This window comes from Mandrillus leucophaeus, unplaced genomic scaffold, assembly GCF_000951045.1.
Source record: "Mandrillus leucophaeus isolate KB7577 unplaced genomic scaffold, Mleu.le_1.0 Scaffold541, whole genome shotgun sequence".
In the NCBI taxonomy this organism is placed as follows: domain Eukaryota; kingdom Metazoa; phylum Chordata; class Mammalia; order Primates; family Cercopithecidae; genus Mandrillus; species Mandrillus leucophaeus.
In genome coordinates this window covers 1,008,132-1,026,048 of record NW_012105820.1, presented here as the reverse complement: position 1 = coordinate 1,026,048, position 17,917 = coordinate 1,008,132, and the positions used below count along the sequence as shown (strand labels likewise).

Below are 17,917 nucleotides of genomic sequence, written 5' to 3'. Positions count from 1 at the left end.
CTTTCATTCCGCCCCTCTCTTCCAGCTTTTGCAGGCGGGATTAGCACGCAGCTTCCTGCTCCTGCCAAAAAATAAATAAATAATAAAAGAAGAAAAAAGAGGAGAGAGGCGAAAGAAAAATGTCACAAAGATCTTTGCTTTTTCATTGGCTTTAAGCCGTGTCGGTCAAGCCAAACTCTGCCTTTGATTGGTCTTTCTATCTGCCCATCCCGGATCGGGGGCGGGATTTCCCCAGAAGACCCACACCTTGTTGCCACTGGCCGAACAGTGCGCCTGTCTGAAGCTCCTGGCCCAGGATTGGAGGCGGTAGCGGACAGGTGGGCGTGGATTGGCTAGGGCAGCCGGTCAGTGCAAGGCGGGGGCGGGGCCTCGGCGGCTGGTTGCGCGTGTCCGCCGCTGGCTCCGGTCTATCCGGCTTTGCTAGGGGAGGTGAGTCCGGCCGCGGCGGCACCGGCGGCTGAGGAGGCGGCGGCTGAGGAGAAAGCGGCCGCGGCGGCTGAGGAGAAAGCGGCCGCGGGGACGGAAGCCGGGTGGGGGGGAGGGGGGGAGACGGAGCAGCCTTGAGCCCTGAGGGGCCGTCGCGCGGGGGACCCACCCGCTCTCCCCCCCAACCCTCCTCAGCAGAAGCAGCCGGCGGCGGGGGCAGGAGTCAGCCCGCTTCCGACCGTACTCCGCCCGCCTCCCGGGGCTCCTATTCTTTGGCCCCGGGACCCTAACCTTCTCCCGGGGCGGTTCCCGCTGGCTGGGCGTCCGAGCGCTGCCCACATCTTTCATTCTTCCTTGCACCTCCTTCCCTTCACTTTTGCCCTAGCTCTCTTTCTCCTCTCTGTCCTGCTGTCGCCTCCTCTCCTCACTCCAGCCTCCTTCCCTGGCTCATTCTGCCCAGGAAAGTTTAGAACCCCCGCCCCCCCCTCCCCAATCAGGTCAACCTGACTAGGAGTAGGGGGAGATGTAGGAAGGCCTGAGAGTTCGAGGGGGGGGGGACGCTGGAAGCTGGTTTCCCAGAAAATTTCCCCTCATCTTCTCCATTTAGGGTAGTGGGAATTTTTTTTAATCCTGTTTTTGAGGAGGTGGTAGGTGTTTAGAAAAGGATGTGGGAATGGAAGGGGTAGATGATTCAACCCTCTTTCAAGATTCCAAGGGTGGTGTGTTACCTGATCCTTTTCGTGTGTGGAGTTCAGGGGGTCGGGAGGTTTGGCCTTTATTCCCACATTCAAAGTTGGAACCTCCCCCAAATTAAGAATGGAGTTTTAGTACCCACTTGTGGCAGGAATCCTGGGGGGAAGGGGTCCTTTTTTCCTTTTTCTTTTCTTTTTTCCTTTTTTTTTCCTTTTGGCAACCCACACCCTTCCACACACGCTCACCCCAAAATTAAACACCAAGATCCTCTAACTTGTTTGGATTGACTGATGAAGACATAAAGCCAGTTACGCTCTATGTTTTTTGAGGTGGAGTGAGTAGTTTTTCTTCATTTTTAAATGGCCAAATGACAGCTTGACCCAGTTTGCTTTCCAATCAAAGGGCATTTATTTTGAATGTCTCTTTGTGGCGCAAGAGCCAACGCAAAAATGATGGCGGCTTACAATGGCGGTACATCTGCAGCAGCAGCAGGTCACCACCACCACCATCACCACCACCTTCCACACCTCCCTCCTCCTCACCTGCACCACCACCACCACCCTCAACACCATCTTCATCCGGGGTCGGCTGCCGCTGTACACCCTGTACAGCAGCACACGTCTTCGGCAGCTGCGGCAGCCGCAGCAGCGGCTGCAGCTGCAGCCATGTTAAACCCTGGGCAACAACAGCCATATTTCCCATCACCGGCACCGGGGCAGGCTCCTGGACCAGCTGCAGCAGCCCCAGCTCAGGTACAGGCTGCCGCAGCTGCTACAGTTAAGGCGCACCATCATCAGCACTCGCATCATCCACAACAGCAGCTGGATATTGAGCCGGATAGACCTATTGGATATGGAGCCTTTGGTGTTGTCTGGTGAGTATCCAAAGAAAAACACAACCTCTCATGGTTTCTTCTGATGGTTGTGATTGGGTGAGTGCATCCCTCGTGGTTTTCTCCATGTTGACCAAGGTGGAGCAAACTTCTCAACCCAACTGTAGGAAGCCACCTTCACTAATGTGGTAATGCATTGGCTGTCTAGGCCTAATGCATTGGCTGTCTAGGCTCATGGCAAGTTTTGGTGGAGCACCTTCTCATGAGCAACACACATAAGTTTGCTGTCTACCAAACTTTTCTGTTAGAACCTAAGCAAGCCACTGAACACAGCATCAGTAGATGAATGTATGGAATACTAACTCCTACAAAGACCTTGGTCATTTCGTGTGTTTGATTTAGTTGGGATCGGTTGCCCAATGGCATTAAGTGTTAGCAACTGATCCAAACTGAATTCCTTTATAATACTCTTGTCATTACGATATACTTTGCGTAACTACTTTCCTATCCTTCTGTCTTTTCACTCCTTATTTTGTGATCTCGATCTCGAGAAGAAAGATAGGATTCATAGTTGAACCAGTTAAGATCATTGCTTGAGTGGTTTATTTTAAACCATGGAGCTACAGTTGGGAAGTATGTAGCTGTAGCCTTTTGATAAGAATGCATTAAATATAGCATCACACATGAGTACCACAAATGAGGTTAGTAGACTAGCTATGCAGTGGCCCACATTCAGTGTAATGTTTTAGTGTCATTTAGTGCCTCTTAAGTTCCTATTATCTGTTGGTCAGTTGCTGTAGTAGGAAATAATACTTTTTAAACAAATGACACTACTTTCGCTAGTGCTAGGACATTTATAAAAGCCTAAGGGCTTCTTAAATATAACATTTTGGTCTATTTGGTCTAACCTTAAAAAGATTAGTAGTTTATAATAAAATATGTTTATTCCTGTCAAAACTAGAATGAACTGGGTTTTCTCCCAAGGACTAATGATTACACTTTGGATAGATGAATTGATATTTTCAGTGCATTCAAAAATTGATTCTTGTTACTGTCTAGAAAAGCCCCCATTACCACAGGAAAATGAACTCTTTGGAACTGGCCCGGTAAATATCTCCTTTCGTTATTGTTTTTGAGGCTAAAATTGATGGGCGCATCGTTTATGCATTTTAACTGGCCATCTTATTTATATTTCAGATTTGACGATCTAGGCTACTAAGTGATCTCATCCATTTTTTAAAAAAGCTAGTAGAGTCCAGTATTTTCTCAGCTAATCCCCAAGGAAGTTTCTGCTGCAGCGCAGCCCTTTCTCCAAAGTGTGTGGGATTCAAGGTGGGAAAGAGTATAGCTGGTAATGGTGCCTCCGTCATTCTGCTCAGGGACCCGCCTGTTCCTGCCTTCCTCTCTCCCTTCCACAGACTATCTAAGAGATTTAACTGTGAACTTCCTATTCTTGCCTAACTCTTGAGGATTTCCAAGCTTTGGTTGGGGGATGGAGCAGACAGGAAAATGGTTGTTCCTTGGTTTAAATTTTGTCATTGATTTACTAATAACTTTTAGCACTTGTTTGGATCCTCTTAGATGTGGATGCTTGCTGGCTTTTTTAGTGCCTTACATACAATGCTAAAAACTAGGGATACTGAAAGGGAAATGGGTTGCAGCATTCTTGAATATATTCAAAAGGCATTTTTCACTTACATTTCTATCAAAAAGTGATGTGACTTGTAGCAGTTTTAACTTAGGTGGCAAGGGAAGATTTTTAAATTTTATTTATTTTTTTAAGGAAGGGGGCAATAAAGAACAGGCGTGCTGAAACATCTCACACAGCAAACGTTCTGCTAGTGGGTACTCTGAATCTCTGATATATGAAAGCCCAAATATATTTGATTTGAATCCATTCTAGAGTTATTTGATTGACTGCTCTACCACCTATGGAGTTTGTCTCAGGTACTTGAAGTACACCTCTGTGCACCATCTTATTTCAGGTTTGTCTTGTGTCACTGACTACAAGACAAACCTTGTAAGCTCCTTGAGGGTAAGGATTGTCTACTGTAGTAATCCTTTTCTCCTCAGCGCCTAGCACAGTGCTTTGGCATCTTTGCTGCTTGGTTAATTGATCTAGTCAGGTCCTTCTTTGTTTTGGCTTAAACAACAGAAAATTACTTCTCACAGTTCTGGAGGCTAGAAATCCAAGATCAAGGTACAGATTTGGTTTCTTTTGAGGCCTCTCTCCTTGGCTTGTAGATGGCCGCCCTCTTTCTGTGTCCTCACGTGATTCAGGTCTTTTTTTTAAACCAAGTTTTTCTAGTTAACTATATTGAGTGTTTTCATCAGCTGTAACAGGTGAAATACAATTTGGTGTGAAAAAAGAAAGAGTTCCAGGTGTATGTTTTAGTATGCAAATACTTTTCTATTTTTATATTTACATGTCAATGACCTGCTGTCTGAATTGCTTATTATATTTGAAATTTAACTGTTGTATGACCTAAGTAAGACTGTTCAGAGATTTGAAAACCAAACTACAGGGATTTACACTAGTATTCTGAAACCCAAGGTAAAGATATTAGTGAGGTTTTTTTTTTACTTTTTAACTGAAACAGAATCTATCTTTTTAATTTAGGAAGTACCTTATGAATTGGAAACAACTTTTTTCTAAAATGATTATAATGGAACATAAAAATATTCTCCCAATATTACATCATTTGATTCAAACCACCACATAACTAACTACCTGGGTATTATAAGATTCACTTAATTCAAACATATATTCATTTAATGCATTTTGCAAGTATTCTTCTGGAATAGCATATGACAAGAAACTGTATTTTGCCCCCATTTCCTTGGGGACATATACCCAGGGGTACTAACTGATGGCTAAAAAAGTGGCATGCAATTTTGAGAGAGATTGTTGTTTCTCCATGTAGACAAGGAGAGATATTTGTAGAAGTGATGCAGCATTTTACCAGATTTATCACTGAACAATTTAGTCTAGCTGACTTGATTTATCTTTCTGTTGAATTTAACTAGTGGAATAACTTATCAGTATTGGATAGTTGTGTAAAAGTAGTGAATTACTCATTAGCTTTCTGGTAAAGATGGTGCTGTGACAGTTCAATTAAGGTTTCATTAGCAACTGTCTGCTGTATTTTATCTCAAAGTAAGAGTTCCAGTTTACCTGGTAATGTGATTGTGGGATAGCGTGAGATAACATTTGTTGCCACTGATAGAACGTTGTTTATGGGTTATCAAAGTATCATATATAATTTGACCTTCTTTGTGAGACATTACAGCCTCCAAACATCCACATGGACATTTTCATAATGTGAAAACAAAACACAAAGCAACCCACAAATAGTAACTTCAGTCATTTGGTGAGTAATATAAATCTACCTTTTTGTCTGCAGTTCACATTTGCCAGAGGAAAATGCTGTGGTTAAAGAGGTAACCACTTTGGGACAAAGAGTTTCAGGGGCTCATAATTTTGAGAGATAGAGGAAGTTGACCACATGAGAGTGGTTTGAGGATTGCTATGCCTAGACAGTTTTTGACATTGGCAACTTAACATATTAGAGATGGAATTAATGGCACATATTGCCACCTTGGTAAAAGTGAGTCTGGGAAAAGCTTTTTTTTAAAAATAAAGTTAGCGTTTTGGTTTGTGATTTGCCTGATTAATTAAAAGATCAAAAAGCCTGGGATTCACTTGCTCTGTTGCCTTTGTGTACTCCAAGTAATGTCGGATGTCTTTGAATTTTATTATTCTAATAACTTCAGCAGGTTACTTTTATCTGTCTTTCAAAACTGTAGTAATAGTTACTTACTAGCTCTGTGATCTTGATAAATTATTTGACTTCTCTGTTCCTTATCTATAAAATGGGAATAATAATAGTATTTATCTCAGGATTGGTGTGAAGATATAAGTGAGGTAATTCTTGTAAACCAATGATTACACTGTCTAGCACGCAGTAAGCATCAATAAATGTTAGTTGTTTTTGTTGTAGTTATTGTTGGTAGAAAAATCAAGCTGTTGTGTTAATGTGCATGGAAGTGTCTTCAGAGATTGTCAGATTTATCAGGTGAAATCAGCATGTAGACTATTTTTGGAGGCATGACTCTAAATAACATAGCATGTCCCCTCAGTTGTACTGTCTGCCAGGGAGATTTGAAAACGGTTGAATTTAAAGCCAAGGGGAAAATACTCTGTGCTGTCCTGTCAACTAATAAAAAACAAATAAAAATAATACACATTTGTATGGAGTTTGTAGGTGTTTTAGTCAGATCATCTGCACTGTTTTAGAAAGTATTATGGCTTTATATACTGGGAGGGAATTATTTTTTTCATTTCAATGTAACAAGTGAAAGACATCCTTACTGTCGAAGTTCAGCTTTAGTAGAGATTCACTTTGCTTATGTTTGGATGAAAAAGTGTGAATTGCTGAAGATCCCAGTGAGGTGGGAGAAATATAGTGATTTAACAAAAAAATTATTCAGTATAAGCCCTTGTGCATGGTAGAGATTGTCTGTCTTGCTCATCTTGTGAACATGAGAAGCATCTTTTTTTCTTATGTTTTCTCTGGTCCTCTTACTCCATATAACAAACTGTAATTTGGAAAAATGGAGAATGCTTTTGGAATGTGTTTGGGGAAAATTCTGGGGTAAGTTATATCAGAAAGAGTAGTATACTAAAGGGCATTTTGTTATTAACTGTGTTTTACAGGTTAAGAATCTATAGCATTGAGAAGTTTCTCCACTATCAGCCAAGATTAACAGCCACAGCTGGATTCTTTGGGGGCTCTGCTTTGTGAAAAGAGCTTTGAAGAAGCAGAGCCTGCACCATAAAAAGGAAACGGTTGCTCTTCTAGACATAACAAAGCATCCGTGTGAAACTAGAAATGTGGAAATCTGTATTGTTAATTTTAACTACAAACGAACTTACTTTTAGAAATTACAGGTTCATGATCATAAAGTAGATAAAGCAAAGAGTAGAGAATAAAAGTAACCATCTAATGATACTACACCCACTTCTTAGTGGTTGAAACTCCATAGCCTGTAACATTGCAAGTCATTTTGTACTTAGACTCCTGAAAAGATTATCCAAATTATGTTCAAAAAACAAAACCACAGCACAAAAAATAAACTTGTTTTATTCTTGCGGAGAAATTTCATGTTATACTGTGAAATATTAATTTAGAAAAAAAGAGAATTTTTTTTTTTAAAGACATTTCAGAAACCTTGCCCTTTCAAACAAGCTGAAACAATATCCCTCAACATTAAATGCCATCTTTTTAGCTGTCAGTACCACTGGGCATGTGTCCTGAAAGAGAAATGGGGGCAGATGTAGTTCCCTTTCATATGCTATACCAGAGCAAAAACTTTGTAAAATGCATAAGTGCGTTAACTGAATATGTGTTTGAATTTAAATTCTGGGTTTTTACCTTCAAAGCACAGGCAGCTGTAGATACAAAAAGTCCTGTAATGGAGTACTGGAATGTTTCATTGTCTTCACAACTAGGAGTGTCAGAGTTTTCTCTACCTTCTATATTGTAAAACTGAGTGGCTATTCTTGTGGTTTTTATTAGATTTATTGATGTCCAAGCAATTCAAGAATTAACTGTTCATATACTGTATGTTTCCTTAATATGCTTATTTGGTTTCTTTGGAGATTGTCAAGGCCAAAGAAACTTTTCATTTGTCGTCCAGCCAATAAATGGACAGAAGCTGTTAGAAGCTCTTTAATTATGCATCTGTTTGGGTTTTAGTTCTGAGTCCCTTTGTCTCTATGCTACTCCAGTGAATTATTTGTTGATTGGGTCATCTAATACAGGTCAACAATAACTAAAATAGCTTGTCAGTGTGATCCTGATGTTGCTTAGGGGTAACAGAGTCCCTGAGGCAACAGTTGTAACACTGTCAGTGAGCACATAACAAGTTATGATAGACATAGTCAGTAGTTGTAAGGTACCTAGTGCGGAAACAGAAAAAGCTGGTACTCTGACATTATGGAAAGATGACTTCTAAGTGAACTCTACTGAGATTGAACTTTAACACTTAGTTGTAATGGTGTGAGTAGAGGGAGTATATACGGGAGTGTTGCCACTGATAATGATTGGTGCTCTTTACCTAAACCCAGTTTTGAAATAATTTGGCTAATTGAGTCGTATCTACTATGAGGCAGTGAAAGTTTTTTACACCTTTGGAACTCACTAGTCTATATATTTTTATTGTCACTTTGCTGTGGACCAGCACTTTCGCAGGCACCAAATGGGGATATTTAGTCTCATAAATAATTTTGCGAACCTTTATTAAGCTGCTGCTGCTGTTGTCTGTATTGTGCTTAGTACTGAGGTATAGGGATGTTTAAGTCACCATATTGTTTTGGAGGAGTTGACAGTCAAGTAAACAATACGAACAATGACACATGCCTACTCTCAGGGTGTCCTCAGCCTTGGTGGAGAGGTGAAACTAAATTTGAAACCATTAAATAAAAACTTAAGAATATATTATTTTCAGGCTGGGCACAGTGGCTCACACCTGTAATCCCAGCACTTTGGGAGCCCGAGGAGCGGATCACCTGAGGTCGGGAGTTCAAGACCATCCTGACCAGCATGGTGAAATCCCATCTCTACTAAAAATGCAAAATTAGCCAGGCGTGGTGGCACATGCCTATAATCCCAGCTACTCGGGAGGCTGAGGCAGGAGAATCGCTTGAACCCGGGAGGTGGAGGTTGCAGTGAGCCAAAATCTGGCTGTTACACTCCAGCCTGGGCAACGAAACTCCGTCTCAAAAAATGTGTATATTATTTTCACTTGTTCTTACAATATTCAATTATTGTGTGTTACTATTTGCCGGGCACTGTGCTGGAGATAAGGATTAAAGGTGATTATGACCTACTGGGGGAAATAGATTTGTAAATGGATTATTATCCATTTATAGTGCCATAAATGCAGCAATAGAGATAGTCCCTGGACATTAAGGGAATGTAGAGGAGGGATGTCTATGGAAGGTCAGGATGCTTCCTAAAATAGGTAATTCTTCAATGAGTTTTAAGAATGAGAGTCAACCAATGGGGAAGGGCAGTGTAGGTGGAAGGGCCTATATGTAGGAGACTACAGGGCTGGAGATGCTGAATGTGCAGTGCAGTGGGTGGTAGGAGGTGTAAGCTAGAGCTCAATCATGGAGAGGTTGGAATGTCATGGTTGAGTTGAGGCACTAAAAACAGCTTTTTATTAATAAAGCATATGTGTACATATAGCACATGAACAGTTAAATGGCGTATCTGTGGTATTAAGATTTTATGAGGGGAATGATTAGGAAAAAAGCCTAAAAAGGCTCCTTAGGCGGTCAATGATGAGAAAAGGTTAAAACTCTGCAAATGGCAACTACTGAAAGTTTTTAAGTAAGAGAGACTTGGTCAGATTTATTTTTTTTTTTTTTTTTTGGCTACGTAAAATAGAAGAGTAGAGAGAACTGAGATCTGTCTGAGTCTTAGGGAGTGTTCTGTGTTGTAGGTGGAAGAAGCTACTGGAAGCAGAACTAAAGGGCAGTCAGGAAAATGTGTTCACAGTGATTAATAATCTAAGTATGGCAGAAGATTGTTAGGAAAATGGGAGTGATCTTTGGTGCTAATAAAAAGTCAAAGAAGGCCAGCCATGGTGGTTCACACCTGTAAACCCAGCACTTTGGGCAGCTGAGGTGGGCATATCACTTCAGCCCAAGAGTTTGAGACCAGCCTGGACAATATAGTGAAATCCCATCTCTACTAAAAATACAGAAAAAAAAAAAAATTAGCCTGGTGCGGTGGCATGCACCTCTAGTCCCAGCTACTCAAGAGGCTGAGGTTGCAGTGAGCTGGTATCGCACCACTGCACTCCAGCCCGGGTGACAGAGTCAGAACCTGTCTCAAAAAAAAAAAAAAAAAAAAAGTCAGAAAATTAAGATGGAGAAAAGGCCATTGTATTTAGTGAGTACATCATTGACAGCATTTGAGAGAATGATTGTGTTTGATTGTTTTTCCCTATACTGTGTATGTTTGATTCTAAAGAATTCTTAAGTATTCAGTATTACTTTTTACAATTTTTTAAACTTATTAATACAATTCTTCCAAATCTTAAGTTTTTTTTTTTTTTTAGTTCAATAAACCAGAGAACTTAATGTTCAAGGTGCCATTTCCTTGGGAAGGATTTTTTTTTTTTTTTTTTTGAGACAGAGTCTCCCTCTGTCACCAAGCTGGAGTGCAGTGGCATGATCTTGGCTCATGCAACCTCCACCTCCCAGGTTCAAGGGATTCTCCTGCCTCAGCCTCCTGAGTAGCTGGGATTACAGGTGCACGCCACCACGCCCAGCTAATTTTTGTATTTTTAGTGGAGACGGGGTTTCACCATGTTGGCCAGGATGGTCTCGATCTCTTGATCTCGTGATCGGCCCACCTCGGCCTCCCAAAGTGCTGGGATTACAGGCATGAGCCACTGTGCCTGGCCTTTTTTTTTTTTTTTTTAAACAATAGGGTAATAGATTACTAAACTAAACTTGTTAGGAGACAAGGTTCTGGTCTTAGCCTTGCTGCCAACAACACTGTGACCTTGGTAAAGTTATCTAAACTTTCTTAGCCTTGGTTTTCTCATTTATAAAATCCTGTGTTTCCTAAGATTCTATTATAAAATGGTATTAATATTTGCACGGCGTAGTGGCATTGGAGTTTGCTGGTGACCACAAGACAACTTTCTCTCTTCAGGACTACAGTGTTGAATAGCTTCTAAAATTGTTTAAAGGAGGAATGAGATAAATGTCACCCTGTTCCAGTGTGGTGACTTTTATAGTTTTCTAATTTGGGATCAGATTTTAAATGTTCATTTTTTTCAAGAGACTTGTTTTCTTCTATTACTGAGTTATTGGTAAGGATTATACGTGTAGTTCAGCTGTGGAGAAGAGCAGGCCTATTTGCAAATGAGCAATCAATTTCTTCCTACATGTCCATTTGATACTACTATTTTCTTGGTAATATTTACCTTTTTAGTGTTTTAGACTTTAAAAACTTGCTTAGTTTCTTATAAATCTTACAATAGTTTTCTTATAATATTTTGAGTGATTTTTAGATTTTTAAATAAAATTTAATGTTCAGTATTTTGTCATCTTTTGTGTGTGAGTAATCAGGTAAGTTGATTTGGGGGCCAGTGCTTACATTAATTTGCAAGTTTCTTTAAAACAAATATCTTTCCAGGAGTCTCCTTTAAATTCTGAATTTGGGTAAGAGACTTACTAGTTTGCATGTGGGCCTCCCAGAAAATGAGCTTTGACACAGCTTTAAGGCTGTAGTAATTTAGGGCTTACAGTGCCCAAAGAGGGCACTTCCTAAAGCTCTTGTCCAAGACACCCTCAGCAAACCAGCAGTGATATCCAGTAAATACATAGTGAAAGTATGCAATCTTAAATTTTCTAGTGGCCACAGTAAAAAATGTAAAAAGAAACAGGTGACATTAATTTTGGTAATGTATTTTAACTCTATATCCAAAATATTGTCATTTCAACATGTATTCCCTATAAAAATTATTAATGATCTATATTACTTTTTTTTTCCATACTAAGTCTGCAAAATCACTGTGTATCTTTATGCTTAGAATATGTCTCAGTTTGGTCTAGCCACATTTTAAGTGCTCTGTAGCCACGTGTGGCTATTGACCAGCACCAGCATATTGATCTCTGGCTTTTTTTTTTTTTTTTTTTTTGAGACAGTCTTGCTCTGTCACCACACCTGGCTATTTTTTTTGGTTTTTTTTGTAGAGATGGGGTCTCACTTTGTTGCCCAGGCTAGTCTCAAACTCCTGGGCTCAAGCAGTCTGCCCACCTTGACCTCCCAGAGTGCTGGGAGTACAGGCGTGAGCCACTGCACCTGGCCTCTCTTTGGCTTTTGTTGGATTACATACTCATTTCTGAACCAATCACTGTCAATGAAGATAAGGTTACTTTTGGAGCAATCAGATCCACTTCTGGACCTGGAGATGGAGTCAGTTTTAAATGGGAGGGATGAATACCAGCAGTGAATGCCAGGAATGCAGTCATTAATGACCAAGATATTGCATTTGTCTGACTTATGTCAGACTCAGAAGAACTTGACTGGGTACATTTATGGAACAAACTGGAATAATGATCTCTATAGAGAAATCCTGTCTGCCCTGAGTTATTTGGAGGCATTTTTCCTTTTCTTTTCTGAAGCTTTGTTTGCCTAAAGTAGCAGAAGGTAAAATTGGTACCTGATCCTTCATGTTTGCTTTCCTTACCAATTAGAGCAGATATCTCCTATTGATTTCTCTTTTTATCCTCTCTGTGTTGTGGTTTTGTTATCCGGATAAGGTTCTCAGTCTTGCTTTCAATGTAAGTAGTGTAGAGCTCAGTAGTGTCAGGCAGCAGACTTCTTACAGGGGAGTGGACAACACAGAAACTTTTTGTTTATCCATTCTTTGACCTAAAATTCTTGCTCTGAGCTACAGAGAAAAGGTGAAAAGAGACATTTGAACAAATAGATAAAATTAGTTATTTGACCCAGATTGCAGCTTTTCTTCCCGTCTGCATGGATAAAAATCATCCTCCAATTTACATAAGCAGGTGATTTTTCTTACATGCTAATTTTCTTAATGTACCATGGCAGGGAGTTGCAGATTTGCAAATTGTGTAAGTTAATTGAAATAAGCCAGGTGACTTTATTTCACTGTATTATCTTACCAGTACAAAAGTAACCAAAGGGTGCAATTATCAGGTGATTGTCTCATTGCACATCTAAATTAACAGGCAGCGTGGTGCAGAGGTTTTTCCCCACCTTCTCCACTTCCCTCTCTTTTCTAATTTTTTAAAATAGGAAACTATTGATTTCTGTATTTACTTCACTATAGCTGAAAATTTAGTAGTACAGTTGTGGAGGAAATTTGGACTTTATTAAAAGTAATCCAGAAGCTATAAAAAATTGGCAAGTAATGTGGGTATTGTGCAGAAGAAGGGGCTTGGTTTGAGTTTGAATTGCCTCAGAGAATTATGTGAGCATCTTCAACCATGTTTAATTGATTGGCTTCCTCTGTTCATTTTCCCAGGTTCTGCATGTTATAGTAATTGGGGTTATTCTGAAGTTAACTGGGGTGTATACCATAGCCAGTGTTCAAAGTAAATATTGACAGGCATTCTTTTAAAAACACAAGCTAATTGATTATAACAGTGTTTAAAACATTTTAATAAAATATAAATTTTAGAAAGGCACAACAGTTGGTTGTAGGGATTCTTTGCAGAAGATTTATGAGGACAAATAATGTCAACCAACAAAGCACCTTTCTTTATTAAGACTTTCCAATATTAAACTTAATAATTAATGTTACTTAATTTCTCAGATGTTATAATATTATTCACTTAGTGATATGTACAGGGAATAAATCATACTCCTTATGCTTTGAAATGACGACTTAAAAAAGAATCATAATTTTAAGCTAGTAAAAGTTGGGCCAGTCTTTTTTCAGTTTAAAGAAAAATAGAGGAACTTTTAGAACAAAAGTAGTTAAAGAATGACCTGAGGAGAACAGTTAACATTTAAAGGGATAGTATGCCTGTAAGCCCAGCAGTTTGGGAGGCTGATACCAGAGGATTGCTTGAGCCCTGGGCTGTGTAGCAAGAGCTCATCTCTACAGAAAATAAAAAAATAAAAACTAGCTGGGTGTGGTGGCACACACCTTTAGTCCCAGCTACTTAAAAGGATAACTCTCTTTAAATCCTAGCTCTGCCCCTCATTATCTGTGGGTAAATTATTTTATCTCTATGTACCTCATGGTCTTCATGTATACAGCGGAGATAGTGTTCCAGTAATTGTAGGGTTGTTGTGGGTTTTTTTTTTTTTTTTTTTTTCAGACGGTGTCTTGCTCTGTCACCAGGCTGGAGTGCTGTGGCATGATCTTGGCTCACTGCAGCCTCTGCCTCCCGGGTTCAAGCAATTCTCCTGCCTCATCCTCCCGAGTAGCTGGGACTGCAGGCACACGCCTCTATGCCCAGCTAATTCTTGGATTTTTAGTAGAGATGGGGTTTCATCATGTTGGCCAGGATGGTCTCAATCTCTTGACTTCGTGATTCGCCCACCTCAGGCCCCCAAAGTGCTGGGCTTATAGGCATGAGCCATCGTGCCAGGTTGGATTTTTTTTTTTTTTTTTTTTTTTTTTTTAGTATAGTGGTGCCTTGAACTCCTGGGCTCAAGTGATCCTCCCACCTCAGCCTCCTGAGTAAGCTGGGACCGTAGGTGTAACCCACTACACCCAGCTGATTTTTTTATTTTTTAAGAGGTGGTGGTCCTGGGAGTCTTGCCATGTTGTCCAGGCTGGTCTCAAACTCCTGTCCTCGAGCAGTTCTCCCACCTCAGCCTCCCAAGTAGCTGGGATTACAGACATGAGCCAGTGTGTCTGGCTGTTGTGGGGATTAAATGAATTATTATATATTTAAAGTCTTAGAGCTATGTTTGGCATTATGTAAATGGTAGCTATCATAATTATTATTACTGGTTTCAGTATAAGTGAAAAAAAATAGTACCTCCTGAAAACTTACTAATTTAGGGAAAATAAACAGCTTTTGTGTGATGGTTGACAGGTATCAGGTATGTGACTTCACTAGAGATTTTTTTTCTGATTAACTCCAACTGTTTTTGAAAAATTCATTCAAATTCTAGAATGCTTTCCAAATGTAAAATTTTCTTTAGCACATAAAAGGAAGGTTTTTTTCTTTGTTTTTCACCCTCCTCCTTATTATCAGAGTAATAGTATGTTTATTGTAGGACCCTTAAAAAACACAGAAGAGCTGAAAGGAAAACCAGTCGTTTGTAACCTACAACTCAGAGATAACCACTGATAGCATTTTGGTGTATTGTTTACAAGACTTTTACCTGGAATGTGTGGGTGTGTTTGTAGATTTAGAGTTGGGATCATGATCACACTGTATTTACAATTTTGTATCCTGTTTGTTTCACTAACATTGCAGAATGAGATTTTGGTCTTTTGAGGGCGTTTTCATTCTCGCAAGCCTAGAGCTCTGCCTCAAAGAAACTGGAGAGTTGTAAGATACTTTAGAATGCATCTAGTCTAGCTGCCTCATTTTATAAATGGGAAAATTGAGACGCAGAGAAGCTAAGAGATTTGTTCCACGCTGCAAAGCTGGTTGGGGGCTGAGCCAGAGATTTTGCTGTTTTGCTACTTTACCAGTAATATCTGTCCAACTAAATGCCTATTGAAAATGGAGGAAGTGTTCTTATAAAAATAAAACAAATAAAAAATGAAAACTATATATAAATGAAACCAGGAACATGCATCTGAGAAAAACCATGGAATATTTAGATTAATCTGTTGGTTATTTTGTGTGGGCCAGTGACTGATTAAATGTTTTCTGATTAAATGTCACAGACTACAAGATTTTTGGTGAAGAACAACTCAGTCTTTTCATGTAATATGTAACTAAGATGTATATCTATTTTGAGCATATCATTCTCCCACATATTTTTTGAAAAGTTTTAAAACCTCAGGAAATTTGAGAGAATTATATGATATATCCGGAAACCACTCTTCTAGATTAACATTTTGTGACTTTTGCATTACCTACTTTTTTTTTTCTTTTTTTTCGAGACGAAGTTTTGCTCTTGTTGCCCAGGCTGGAGTCCAATGGCGTGATCTTGGCTCCCTGCAACCTCTGCCTCCCAGGTTCAGGCGATTCTCCTGCCTCAGCCTCCCGAGTAGCTGGGATTACAGGCGCGCTCCACCACACCTGACTAGTTTTTGTATTTTTAGTAGAGACGGTGTTTTGCCGTGTTGGCCAGCCTGGTCTCGAACTCCTGACGTCAGGTGATCCGCCCACCTTGGCCTCCCAAAGTGTTGGGATTACAGGCGTGAGCCACCACACCCGGCTGCGTTACCTACTTTCAGGCTATTTCTACAGAACTTGCGGAGATTGGGTTATGATTAATTTAAGACTTATACAGTGTTAAGAAATTTGTGGTCACTGCATCAACTCACTGTTCTATGTAATGAGTTTTGTAAGCTCTCCAACTAGAGAAGGAAGTTGAAGTTTTAAAGCTTGTGACTATTTTGGAATGCTGTTTATTCTCTTAATAATTAAAACAAAATTCAATGTGAATCAAATGTGTAAATGAAACATGTGCCAGTCAAAACTAAGCTTCAGGCAGTATAGAAATATTCCATTCTACAAACTTTTTTTTGTGTGTGTGGTTTTTATCTCAGGTTGAGACTTAAGGTAACATTTTCAAAATAGTCTAAGATCTGGTTTCACAATTCTATGACAGAGGGTATGATTTTATTGTTGAAGTTAAATTTTAAGTTGTAGGTTTCTTTTAAAGTAAATTACCCTAATGCAGTCATATGAGCTGATGATGCTGTGATTTGTGTCACCCAATTCACTGCTCTGTATTTTCAGTACGAAATAATTCCTTTGTTAAACTCATTTTCAGTAAATGAGCCATTGTTTCCCCAAGGGTAATGATTATTTCCCCTATATACAGTACAAAGCCTTAAGAAATAGATTTTTAAATCTGAAATATTAGTTAATGATTGGAAAAGGCTGAAATCGTCACTGTATCAACTGTATGTGTGCAAAGGGCAACTGCTGTGTTTGCTGCCTAGGCTATAATATAAGATACTATGTTTACAAGAAATCAAATGACAGCAAGCCTTTAAAAGTGAGGTCTTTCGACTTAGACGCAAAAAGGGTGGTTCTGTTGAGTCAGCCCAGCTATTTCATTGCATAGTTTCGTAATGTAAACACCTAGAATGAGGTAGCTGGAATGTAAATCTAAATGGCTCATGACAGGTAAGGAAGTACATAGGCAGCGGTTACTGGTGTTCTTGATGCAGTTGATATCAGTATCTGCAAATAAATCACTGACTTAAAGTACCTCAGCAGGAAAGACATTAAATAGGGACACTGTAATGTTTAACTGGTATAGGTGCTGAAGGTCTAGTTATCAGAATGTATCAGCTTATCTCGGTAGGTGGGCAAACTTTAACTAGTTTTTGTACCCTGATTTTCTTTTCCTCTTAAAGTAGATACTCATTCTTGAAGACAATCTGTTTCTCTCAATGCTAATGAAAGTGCTTATAACCACTTGTGACACATTCTCAACCCACTGATCCACTAAAAATGATGAGAGATTCAAAGATTGGGGTCATGTCTTAGTTGCTTCTTCAGAGCCTAGCATGGTCCCATGGCTGGTGCTTGTTGGTTGTTGAATTGGAAGTTTCTAGGCTGGACATGGTGGCCCATGTGTGTATTCTCAGCTACTCAGCCTACTTAAGAGGCTAAGGCAGGAGGAGCTTTTGAGCCCAGGAGTTTGCGATTTTGGTATGCAATGATTGCTCCTGTGAATAGCCACTGCATCTAGCCTTGTTGACATAGCAAGACCCATCTCTATGTAAAAAAGGAAGAAAGTTTCCAATGCTGAGTTTGTATATGATGCTGACTCTCAAAGAAGAGTACCGTCAGCAGCCAGGCGCCGTGGCTTACACCTGTAATCCCAGCGCTTTGGGAGGCCAAGGCAGGTGGATTGCTTGAGCTCACGAGGTCAAGACCAGCCTGGGCAACATGACAAAACCCCATTTCTACTGAAAACACAAAAATTAACTGGACTGGTGGTATGTGCCTGTAGTCCCAGCTACTTGGGAGGCTGAGGTGGGAGCATGGCTTGAGGCCAAGGGGCAGAGTTTGTAGTGAGCTGAGATTGTGCCACTGCACTCTAGCTTGGACAACAGAGCCAGATCGTGTCTCAAAAAAAAAAAACAAAAACAAAAACAAAAAAACAAAAAAGTACTATAGTTGGTTCTTGCCATTATGTATTAAAAGATCACCATTTCTTCACACACTGGCAGAATTTTTATGAGAGAACACTTATTATTTACTATTTATTATTATTATTATTTAGACCCACCCCATGATAGTAGTTTTGTTTT

General features: G+C 39.9%; 1 protein-coding gene across 2 annotated transcripts in view; it reads left to right on the top strand.

Moving 5' to 3' along the window:
* The first annotated feature begins 414 nt into the window (after positions 1-414).
* NLK (nemo-like kinase) overlaps positions 415-17,917 on the top strand; it is a 152,101-nt gene continuing 134,598 nt past the window's right edge. For both annotated transcript variants that reach the window (XR_001007935.1, XM_011997544.1), the window contains exon 1: positions 415-1,993. Coding sequence is in view for 1 of the 2 variants with exons in the window: in XM_011997544.1 (XP_011852934.1) it covers positions 1,536-1,993 (458 nt within the window). In the remaining variant the exon portion in view is untranslated. The remainder of the gene's footprint in view (positions 1,994-17,917) is intronic.